Source organism: Erpetoichthys calabaricus, chromosome 1 (assembly GCF_900747795.2).
Source record: "Erpetoichthys calabaricus chromosome 1, fErpCal1.3, whole genome shotgun sequence".
In the NCBI taxonomy this organism is placed as follows: domain Eukaryota; kingdom Metazoa; phylum Chordata; class Cladistia; order Polypteriformes; family Polypteridae; genus Erpetoichthys; species Erpetoichthys calabaricus.
The window spans coordinates 244,334,368-244,346,792 of NC_041394.2; the positions used below are offsets into that span (position 1 = coordinate 244,334,368).

General features: G+C 34.0%; 1 protein-coding gene across 2 annotated transcripts in view; it reads right to left on the bottom strand.

Moving 5' to 3' along the window:
• The window catches only part of nr2c1 (nuclear receptor subfamily 2, group C, member 1), a 42,270-nt gene that overhangs the window by 15,095 nt on the left and 14,750 nt on the right, over window positions 1-12,425 (bottom strand). Inside the window, exons 2-6 of one of the 2 annotated variants that reach the window (XM_028813390.2) lie at window positions 7,717-7,792; window positions 6,249-6,374; window positions 5,866-6,096; window positions 4,607-4,691; window positions 3,726-3,905 (exon numbers count right to left, since the gene is read on the bottom strand). In XM_028813390.2, coding sequence (XP_028669223.1) covers window positions 3,726-3,905; window positions 4,607-4,691; window positions 5,866-6,096; window positions 6,249-6,374; window positions 7,717-7,767 — 673 coding nt within the window. In that variant the 5' untranslated portion in view covers window positions 7,768-7,792. The remainder of the gene's footprint in view (window positions 1-3,725; window positions 3,906-4,606; window positions 4,692-5,865; window positions 6,097-6,248; window positions 6,375-7,716; window positions 7,793-12,425) is intronic. The other variant, XM_028813382.2, reaches the window with a different exon arrangement.

The window sequence follows — 12,425 nt, forward strand, 5'->3', positions numbered from 1 at the left end:
ATAGCAGGTGAACTCTTCTTTTATCTTGTCCCACTCTGACAAGACAAAAACAATGTTTAACTGTGTTTATCAATGCCTGTATACGTTTATCATCCTGTAGACTATGTTATGCCTGGCAATCCAACTAGTTAAACAGGTAAAATGATCTGTGCATTGTAAAAAGAAAAATAACAAATAAGTGGCACTGCAAGCCATCAAATTTCAAATGTGTACTTGTGCAGCATTGCTTGACCTGCAACAAAAATTTCCTCAACACCCAATGACTGGACCAATATCCAGTCAGTGTAGTTCTGGCTTTTATCTGATTAATTCAGACTATACAATGAATTCCATCCAGTTTATGAAGAAGGACTTGACTTAACTTACCACTGTTATTCAATTAATATGCTTTGCTGTTTAGCTGATTTGAAGATGAAAACCATTTAATAGATTAACCAACCCCCCTACTCTCAAAGAGTGAATGGGTTGTAACTTTTTTAAAATTGCAAGACATGGTAGAACTTTTTCTGTCACATTTTCACACTTGGCTATGTTCAAGATGTTGTGCATTTACTTTTTAGAAGAATGTATTTTCATTCCCATATTAAATATGCAAACCTCACATTTGTGGTCTATACAGTATATTCTTTCTCTATATGGAGTAGCATTGGATTGATTAATGTTTGAAAGCTTAAAAAATGGAGTTAGTGGCTGAGCTTCCTTGTCACGTTACTGCCATTCTAAGTGAACAATACTTTCTTGTATTGTTCAGTAGAATATGCAAATACAGAATACAGTAATCCCTCGCTATATCGCGCTTCGCCTTTCGCGGCTTCACTCCATCGCGGATTTTATATGTAAGCATATTTAAATATATATCGCGGATTTTTTGCTGGTTCGTGGATTTCTGCGGACAATGGGTCTTTTAATTTCTGGTACATGCTTCCTCAGTTGGTTTGCCCAGTTGATTTCATACAAGGGACGCTATTGGCAGATGGCTGAGAAGCTACCCAACTAACTTTTCTCTCTCTCTTGCGCTGACTTTCTCTGATCCTGACGTAGGGGGATTGAGCAGGGGGGCTGTTTGCACACCTAGACGATACGGACGCTTGTCTAAAAATGCTGAAAGATTATCTTCACGTTGCTACCTTCTGTGCAGCTGCTTCCTGAAGCGACATGCTGCACGGTGCTTCGCATACTTAAAAGCTCGAAGGGCACGTATTGATTTTTGATTGAAAAACAAACTCTGTCTCTCTCTCTCTTTGTCTGCTCCTGACGGAGGGGGTGTGAGCTGCCGCCTTCAACAGCTTTGTGCCGTGGTGCTTCGCATACTTAAAAGCCAAACAGCCCTATTGATTTGTTTGCTTTTCTCTATCTCTCTGACATGCTCTGCACCTGACGCGCACTCCTTTAAAGAGGAAGATATGTTTGCATTCTTTTAATTGTGAGACAGAACTGTCATCTCTGTCTTGTCATGGAGCAGTTTAAACTTTTGAAAAAGAGACAAATGTTTGTTTGCAGTGTTTGAATAACGTTCCTGTCTCTCTACAACCTCCTGTGTTTCTGCGCAAATCTGTGACCCAAGCATGACAATATAAAAATAACCATATAAACATATGGTTTCTACTTCGCGGATTTTCTTATTTCGCGGGTGGCTCTGGAACGCAACCCCCGCGATGGAGGAGGGATTACTGTATGCTGAAAATTAAATCTGACAATTTTGATCTGCTATAATTTAACCAAGTTCTGAATTGTGTTTAAATTCCATGGATCCTCTCCAAATTTTTTGGATTTTAATGAACCCCTGCCCCTTACAATCAGTTTGATCTAAAAAGTAAAAATTCCCATCCCTGATGTTTAGCTGTTTCCACATATCATCCTTAGAGCTGAATTGGATTTGGTCATATTAGACCATCACAAATACTTTTGTGAAATTATGTTTCTTCAGCTTCCCCAGTATCAGTCTCAGTATCTTTTTTTTTTTTTTTTAAAGACATGTGCTGTCTAAAAATAGAAAGTTGAGCAGAATGTCATAGTGAGCACAATTTCTGAAAAATGTCAGTAGTGGTACATAAATGGAATAACTTACACTTAGCTAGATTCAATTAATTTATCTTAGAATGTGACAAAAGAAGAATCAAGTAGGAACAAAGTCTTCTGCTTCAGGAATACCACAGCTACTATAGGGAAATATTATGATGAAATGCAGTTACTTACACTATATCGTTAGCATCTCAAATGTATTAGTTTATGAATATTAAAGTGATAGCAAATGCACATAGTCACAATAGGTAGTCATCAGTAATTAAATGTTGGATTATTTGGTGGTACCCCAACCCTTCCACTACCTAACAATCATTTTTGGCTCTGAGGCTAGGGATATGCCCTGGCAATCGGAAGGTTGCCGGTTCGAATCCCGTAAATGCCAAAAGGTACTCTGCTCTGTTGGGCCCTTCAGCAAGGCCCTTAACCTGCAACTGCTGAGCGCTTTGAGTAATGAGAAAAGCGCTATATAAATGCAAAGAATTATTATTATTATTATTATTATTTTTCAATATATAACGTCTACGCATGGAAGTGTGTGTGATGTCTGGCCCGGAAGTGAGAGGTGGAGTCGGGATAAGGGCTCCACCTCCGAGGAAACAGAAAACTTGCTTAGCCGCTAATAACACAAGCTGGGCCAGCACATCAGCAAAACGAAACCTCAGAAGAAAGACAAAGTCGCAAAATGGTATCACACCACTAATGCACAAGTGATACAAGCACGTTGGCAAAACAAATCCTCCTAGGAGAGGGATGCCCAGACACACACATCTATATCTATATAGATGTAAGTTCACAACACTAGTATCATTGTACAATATTAAGACCACATAGCCTTATGAAAGATTTACTAATTTTACGTTAAAAATTTTGGCAAGGCTAAATATGTGAATTTAAGCAAATTTCCAAGTATATATGCCTTTCAATACTATAATGAAAAAACTCAGTAGCTCTCTTTGGCAGTAAATTGATGATTAAGTATCTACAAGGAACATATAATAGCAAAAAAAAAGTATATAAAGAAAATAATTAGTATTTGCTTCTTGAGAAAAGCTATTTTATTAAGTTTTGTTGTTGTAAATTTTAATAGACAACAATATCCAAAACGTTAAATAATAATATGTTTATTACATATGATGATTATATTTAGTAGCATGTGCTCATGTTAAGATTTACTCATTAATGTAACAGTAATAAAAGTTTCCTAGAAAATGCAGGACAGAATGAAAAACCTCAGACACTTTAGGCCAGATGTATAAACCTAAATGTTTAACAGGTAACGGCAAAGGAAATTTCATAAATGAAAAATAAAATGCTGGAAAAAGATGCAGATGAATGTAGCAAATTAATAATGTTATGATCTGATGTACTGAAAGTGCAATTAACTCTTTAAGCAATTAACTTGTGAATTTGGTCTGGTGAAGTTCAAAACAGAAAACATTTCTCAGCAGAACCTGTTTATTTTGGCTTGTTCATTATGTTGTACTGGATTTACATATTCCCTTTTGTGTCTCCCAACAAATAGGTCTAAAACAATACATACCTAAAATACTGCTCTATTATGGTATTTATTAAAATGATTACACTGAGAAATTTTACAGAACAATACGGGTTGCAAGAATATATAGTTTTTACTCAAAAATCTATTTTATTAAACCAAGAGTATAAGATGGAGTATGAAAACAAAGGTGAACAATACTTACAGTCCTGTTTCATTCCAAAGGCAATACATCTCTGCAATCGGCAGTACTGGCAGCGATTTCTGTGGTGTTTGTTGATAACACAGTCCCGAGTCCCTCGGCAAGTGTACACCAGATTCTTCCTAATACTACGTTTAAAGAAACCCTTGCAGCCTTCACAACTTACTGCACCATAGTGTCGACCTACAGGAGAAAAATCATCAAACTTCACTATTAAAAGTCATCACTCTCATTATCTACGAAGGAAAAAAAATATTGTTATTTAAGATATATGATAATTAAAACTGCAATCATGTTACATGAACATGATCATTTTGCCTGTGAATATACACTAGATGTAAAGATAAAAATAGGACTTTTGCAATATTTATAAAAAAAAAAACTAAATAGCCGTTTTGTAACGTAAAAGGAATTGAAATAATTAGTTGCTCAGTGTCATCATGAAAACATTTTGGCAAAAGATATCAGCAATCCCTCCACAAGAAAATAATACAGTGACCTCTCATTGCCTAAACTTTGTTTAATAAATATTATTTTAGCATGTAAATACAACTGTTATAAATCAAAATGTCCATACTTACCCAAAATAAACCTGTATGTTATATTGAACCTTTCAATTAAGAATAACAGGCCACATGCTTTACAATTACAGAGCTATAATAAAATAGTTATACTGTTTACACCTGAGATGCAATTAGTCAGCTTAAGGTCACCCACTAAGTTGAAAAAGGTGATTGAATCAAGAAAATTGTAGTTTAAAATCAAATGGCTTAAGTTTTAAATATGAATTTAATTTATTACTGACAAGACAAAATCTCAATAAATTATATTAAAATGAATGTGTCTTTTCTTTAAAAATACAGTTATGTTTTAAATATTTGTACCTGAAGCTTTGTCACCACACACAACACAGTATTCAATTACTGGCTTTGATGAAGACTGATCTGCTAATCCTGGGTCTGTCACAATCTGCAAGCAAAATATGAACTTCAACAAATCATTCACTTCTGGGGAAAATAGTGTGTTTTAAAACTAATTTAATGATATTTAGAAAAACTGCAGAGAAGCAGTCATTTAGTGCAAATATCCATTGCAAACTCAAAAACAATAATGACCAGTTAAATAATAAAAATGGTGCATGCTAAATCACTATTGCATTAAGATGGAGGGAAATATTTATTCCTTTTCAACAAAGGAAAAAATATTTTGAAGTCATATTCCATTTAGTACAGTATATGTACTACATATCAGTATAAGTTTATTAACAGCTTTCTAAGTAGAAAAAAATACTCAGTAATTGTGGACAAGAAACAAGCAGGAACAATGCTAAATTTGACTATTTTAGAGAATAAATCTCTTTACTGGTTACTTTACATTTCTGTTTTTATAGAAGGAACATTTCCTTTCATGCCGGATTAATCTGGATAAATTCTACATTGTGAGGTGACATTCAGTGTGAATTATGAAAAATAACACCTTCAAAATTAGAGTAATATATCTTAATAGAATTATTTTCACAAAGGTAAAACATATGTATTACATTACATAAATTTAATAAAATTTTGCTTCATGTACTCCAACATCTTTTTTTAAATGACTGTATAACACAGGGGTGCTTCAAGTTTGATCCTTGGAGCATACAGTGCATACATGTGCTTGTTCCAATCTAGTGGCCCAAACAAAAATCAATCCATATTGATAACATAACTTATTTAATGTTATGGTTTCTGTTTTACTTTGCTACATCAGATCACTCTTACATTGTATATTCTTCCTTTCTGATGGCATCATCAAAATGATTTGTGTTACGGACAAGACTATCCATTCTCAGTACTTTACTCTTTTCTATTTCTTTCTGAATATTTTATTACAACAAAAAAAACAAAACAAAACAAAACTATCGGTAATTTGAAATCCGCCAATGGATCTTTTTGGGACTAAAAGCAGCAATTAGGGGCAGGAAATCTAAACAAGCAAATTAACTAAGATGAAACACAAAAATGGTGCTTGAGCCACGAATGGCTTCCAATTAATAACAAGATTTGAAACAACAACCTGCAGCTACTGTAACCCAAGCTGAGAAAGAAAATGTTTAGGTATAAATACATATTAGAGAATGAAAGAAAACAAACTCTATTACAACCTGGATTTGTTGTGTGGAAACGTCTGGAGTAGCAAACAGCAGCTGATTCACTCCTGTTCCATCAGGAGTGGCTAAGATGACTTTGCCCTGAGTAGGATCCTGTCGTGTTAATATAAGTTTGCTTGGTGTAGCCCCATCAGCATTAGTCAATATAAACTGCTTTCCTGTTGAAGTCTGGTCAAGTGCTGTTACAATTTGAATTTTCTGGCCTGTTTGTTGATCTGTAACAATCTATGAAAGACAATAAATATTAAAACTATAAAGAACACAACAAAACATTTCAGTAGAATTTTGTGCAAATTAAATACTATTAAAATGTAATGCTATAAAAACCTAAAATGATGCACGGTTAATTTGTTAATAAAAAGCCTTGAGTTATTAACCTGTATCCGCTGTGCTAAAGCAACACCACTGTCTGTTGGGACAATTTGTATCCTCTGTGTTGTGCTGTCCATGATGTGTCTTCCAATTATTGTTCCCTGACTGATAATTCCATGAGCCTGAGAAGCCTGTAAAAGAAAAGTTTACAGTTAGAGAGTACTAAATCCAACATAATTTTTACCAGGTACTTTGTTCTTCAATTGCAACACAAAATTTACAAACTGTAGTTTAATCTGCAATTTTTAGGGGTGCATGCTGTTCTTTTATGATTTAATAATATATTGTATGAGGACCTTTTGTTTAAGTTTATCAGTTATAGTCACCAGAAATTGTTTGCACTCAAAAGAAACAGTGAAATAACATTTTTTAAAGAAAGCCATGGCTAAGATGGAGTAGAGAAACCAGAGTAATGAATTAATAAATTAACATAACAGTATTCTTGAAGTTGCAAACTGTTTTCTGTTTTTTTATATATAAATAAACATGCTTCCACCACATCTCGAATGAGTATGTCAATGTTTAAGGACTACAAAAATAATACATTTATAGTTTTTACTCTCTCATCAAATATTAGTCAGTTGCATATTTTATGTAGACACAACTCATACTCTAAAGAGAATTTCTGCAAGATATCTAACGTTTTATAGAACCATCACTTGTGTAAATAAAAATCGACAAGTGCTCACTTTGTGCCAGGGATCACCTATCAGTGTTCTAGACTTTCAAATGCATTAAACTGACAAGCATCAGCATTACTAATTGCATCTAATGCACGCTTTCTAGACAGTTAAGTGAAAAATTCCATTTGAAATAAGCACATTCAGAAGGTTCATAAGGAATGCGCAATCGTCTGATAAAACACAGTTTTGTAAATATTGACATTAGTAAGAGATTTTTTTTGTGGCCATGTGAATTTTAAAGAGATTCTGAAAAATCTACACATTTATTGAGTACAATAACATGATTCACATATCTTCACATTTATTGAGTACAGGTATAATAACAGTTGTGTTACTATTTATTATGAATGATGAGATTGCCTTCTGTACTCCTCATTAATAAAATAAAGATCTCAAAAATAAAAATGAAAAAATACTGCATCTTGTAAAATATTAGTCTTCATCTGCTGGTTATTTAACTGCTTATTTGAGAGATGATTGAATATGCATATTAAAATATGTAACCAATGGTATATTTTCAGAAAGATATTAACAAATATGGCATTGGTCAGCAAACAACCTAAAACTAGTTTCTGGAAAGAGGGAGGAAATCCAGCAATCCAAAGAAAAAAATGGGGACATGCTGCTGAGCTTTGAACCCAGTACAATGGAATTGTGAAGGAGGAATGCAAAACCAGTCTCTAACCATGCAGCCAAGCCATGTTTCAACAAAACAAATACTTAATTAGCTTAGCTGGCAGATGTATACATTTATACAAGACAAATGAAATTTTAACCTGTATCAACATACCTCTAGCATTTGTGGTTCAACTATTGGGTGCATCATCTCTTCCATTGTCATCAGAGAAGTCAAACATTGGCCTTTCCTATTCATAATTAAATGAGAAAATGCCACATTTTAAGTTTTTTTTTCTTTTTAGCACAAAGTCACATTGGCAGTGCTTTATTCCAATCACCATTGCATTTAGTTCAGCAAATTGACCAGTGGTGCACATAATTAGTTTTCATAGCTATAGTGTATTTAGGATTTTCTGCATTTTTCCTATTTAGTTTCTTAAGGCAGTTTCACATTCCCAATGCTTTTTGGATTGTAACCCTGTTTTTGAGAATGTTCAACTCAAATCAGTGAGAAACATTGCTCACCCCAATAAAAAAAGTGCACAACACCGTTCTTCTTACATCCTTTAGATATTCCATTTTTTTCCCAACCAGTATTGATATGCATTGTTAATAGTTGAGAAGAAATCCTGTTTAGCCCTAACAAAAATCTTTTACTAACATAGGTTAGATTTGAGCTCATGATGAGTGTTTCCTGAAGTACTATTACAACCTTAAACTGGCTTTTGACCCTGGCTGAAAAAAAAAAAAAAAAAGAAAGTTTAAGTCTGTGCCTATTTACAACTAAGAGAAGCCTTTGGAAATTGCTTAAATAAATAAACTGGTTGCCACTTAAGAGTGTTACTTTTAATCAACTCTCCCACTCTACTTTTCTTAGTATTCTATTTTTAGCAGCACTTTATTTTCCTCTAAGAACCCCAAACTTGAAAACATTCAATTTACAATTGTTCATCACACTTATTTTACTCCTTGAAAGCGCTTTGCTACGGATCTGTCTACTGATCCCAACTGTTCCTTCTGCTAGGCGAATATCCTAGGTACTTTTTTGTATATGTTTTGGGAGTGCGTCCCAGTCTCAGCTTATAGCTGTCTGTTGCTAAACTTCTTTCAACTGTTTTTCACATTAATATTCCGTCCCTTTCTCAAATTTGACCTCTCATGTCCATCCATGTTTTGTCTAGGAAATGAAAATCTGATGTTTCTATCTCCTTTGCATCTCGGCAAGCCTCATTTACTGTATCAAACTTACTTTCCTAGAACTCTCAGCAGCAGCGATCAATATGTCATCCGCTTCATATATTACAAAACCGTGTCCTCTTGTGGAAATTCTGAAGAGCTGGTGGTTGCTATCATTCTCCCTTTCCTGCTTCTTAAATCTTGTCTCAATGGGGTGTGGAGTTTGTCCTGTGTTTCCATCCTAGGTTTTCCTCATGCAGTTTTCTTTTTACCTTTTTAACAGGGCAAATTTTGTGGGATGGGTCGGGGTGGTATTTTTACACTTACTACCATCTTTACAATTGCTCTCTTTTAACCGTTTATTAAACTATTGTCGTTATTAGTTTTTTTTTTCTTTGTCGGTCTTAAATTATTAAGCACTGTGTGTGGGTGTGCCCTGTGCTGGCTGGGATTGGCTCCAGCAGACCCCAGTGACTCTGTGTTTGGACATAGCGGGTTGGAAGATGACTGACTGACTGACTGGATTCTTATTAGGTAAAAGCAAAAGTGAAGTGTCTTTATCCAAACAAAAAAAAATATATATTGATTTAGGGAGCTTTATCTAGGTATTACAGATATCCATTTTTCACATATTACTTTACTTTTATCTAGCTCTTCACTATCTTTATATTTTTGAAATCTGAAATGCACCCAGACATTAGCCTTTAGCCTTGATAGCACATACAGTTTTGCAGCTTCCGCCATATTTTTTGACTGCCAGATCTTGTCGCACGAGGCTGGCTATGCCAGACTAATGGGGTCAAAGCTTCACACATCCATGAGAAAAGGCCATACGCTGTAAATGGAATATACTTAAAACAATCGATCTTGGGTATTTATGAATCGATGTCCGATTATACAAATGAAGATCGATTTTTGTGCATGGTTTATAATTTTTTTTCAATATATGAACAACAGTGTGGTTTGACATGGAATAAAAATTATAAAAACTAAAATTTGCAGTAATAATGTAATTTACAATAAATATACAGTTCAGTGATTGAATTTCATGTTTGAAAGAGAATGGGATTAAAACAAGGGTATTTTATTTGCTTTGTGGGATGTCATTGTAGGATTTTCGATCAATTATATAATCATTGTGGACAATCTGATTTATGTGTATGAAGTGAATTTTTTCACTTAGTTTCTGCCTATAAACTGAAAAATAAACACTGCTTGAAAACCAATATTAAAGAATTCAAACATTATTATGGCACTACCATGTGAATAAGTGAATACCAAAATAAACAAATATTTTCATTTACACAAACTCTTTAAAGATGCTTTTATAACTGTACACTCTTCCAATCAGGTTTGTTATAAAAACACCAGGTCAGGTTTTTGACATTTGCCGTGAGTTGCATCAGTGTATGGAAGAGTGATTTGACGGGTAATAACACGAAAGAGAAATTGTTAATGGAACAGTTGACTCAGTTTCTGAATTCCAGTAAAGTAGCCTTTGTTCTGTTGTTTTCAAGCTGCCTCACATAACTATTAAAACTTTGCTATTACTTATAGCCTGTGTACTAATCCAGAATTTGCCACAGAATTTGATACCAATAATCGCATACCATCCAAATAAGTGTCACCTGTGCTTTCGCCATGTTTGGTACGTTTTAGTTGTTACAGTAATAAACATCTCTTTGATTTTCAAAAACACAACATAAATGTAGTGTTAGCTGATTTCAGCAATTAATTGCTCTGTTTTAGCAGTTTCACTAACTGTACATTTCCATCAACACATTACACAGCGATCTGCAGTGGATAAACTGTTTAGAAAATGGATGGGTGGTTAGATGCACAACTACAGTGATGTTCATTACAATCAGAAGGGAAAAACAAAGTCTCTATTCATTGACTAAGCCAATATGGAGACAGCACTAGAGTGTTTGGTAAAGTTAAAGTAGCAGGCTTCAATCACTCCTCTTAAGAACACTGCAATTAAAAGTACACATTTTACAAACAGATACATTTTTTTTTTTTTTTATTTGAAAACACAGTGGGATTTTTATGCTTCTACAGGCATCACTACCCATGACATATTCTCTCTCTCTCTACCTTTGCTCACTCTTGCTGTTCACTTTTCTTTTATATGTTCCCTCATGTACCAACGAATCACTTCTTGTGTACTAAAGGTTGAGAACCACTGATCTAGAACAATCTGTCCAAGAACCTGCATCTTATAGTGATGGTAATTATTTCCTGGACATTTTCCTTTACTAGGGGTTGGGCAGACACTAGCACTCCCAAATGAACAAATAATACACAACATCAGATCTCTTAGTAAATTTTCCTTCATTTAAAAGAAGCACATCCAAACATCTTTTCACTACTTCTGCTTCCACAGATACAGGCAGAAAACCTTATCATGTACAGCATATTAAGTTTCATTTCAGTCCCACAAATAGCCTGACTACTCCAGCAGTCAAAAAGGATTAGCATAACATTCAAACATTAAAGCTGTGGCCAGTGCCATAATCTTCTTTGTGTACCCTGTATAGCCTTTGCTGTGTAAATGTAAGAGTGACCTATTTATTATTTCTATAAAAATAACATTACTGCATGATCACCTTATTAATAATTCTGAGAACGCAAAATATTCCTATGTCCTGTTACACCTTTTCATGTGATTACTGAAATTATTGTTATTTCTGTCTAAGACAACAGATTTGGGAGTGAAATCAAGTGCTCCAGTTGTTCTATTACTACTATTCTCCACACAAATTCATATTGTCAAATAAAAAATATGTGCTGGACAAAAACAAAATACTTTCCATTCACTCTTCTGCCCATTTAACATTCCTGAAACAATACATTGCTACATGTACAAAAGCTACAAAGAAACCTAAAAAAGTCTGATTAATTGTGAGTGTGTAAAGCTAACAGTAACTTTAGCTCCAAAACACAGAATAATTACAACACTCCAGGCACAACAGGCAGGAACATTCCTGACATAACTTAATACTATAGACATTTCAAAGACCATTTTTCTACCTGACCCTAGCTGTTTTCATTTCTGATTCAAAATTCTTCAGTCACCAAAGAACAATCTAGTTTAAACTAGATGAACCCTGTACTGTATATGGTGGAGTGACTTGCAATGTACAGTATGTGCCTCAATTTTGTTCTTGCATTATGATTTTGGAAAGACTCTTGTACTTTGCATACCTCTAAAGGGAACAATGTATTTAGAAACTAGAGGAATGGATAAATTTACTCTTTATTGAAATTTTTCACTTATAAAAAAAAATTGTATAAAACGTTTTGTTTAGATTAGCAATATGCACCACAATATTTTCGTATATTATATATATATATATATATATATATATATACACAGTGGAACCTCTAGATACGAGTTTAATTCGTTCCAGCACTGAGCTTGTATAGCGAATTTCTCGTATCTAGAACAAACTTCCCCATTGAAAATAATGGAAATCCAGTTAATCCGTTCCGCACCCCAAAAATATTAACATAAAAATCAATTTTCCTAACAAATAACACTGATAAATAATATATACTGTAGTCTACCTTTAATAAATAACACTGGTAAATAATATAACTGATTATTAAAAGAATCAAAACAGGTGTCCAAAGTACAGTACAGCATTCAATAAATCTTTAAATAAATAATCCTTAAAACAGTTGTGAAGTGGAGGTTTAAAA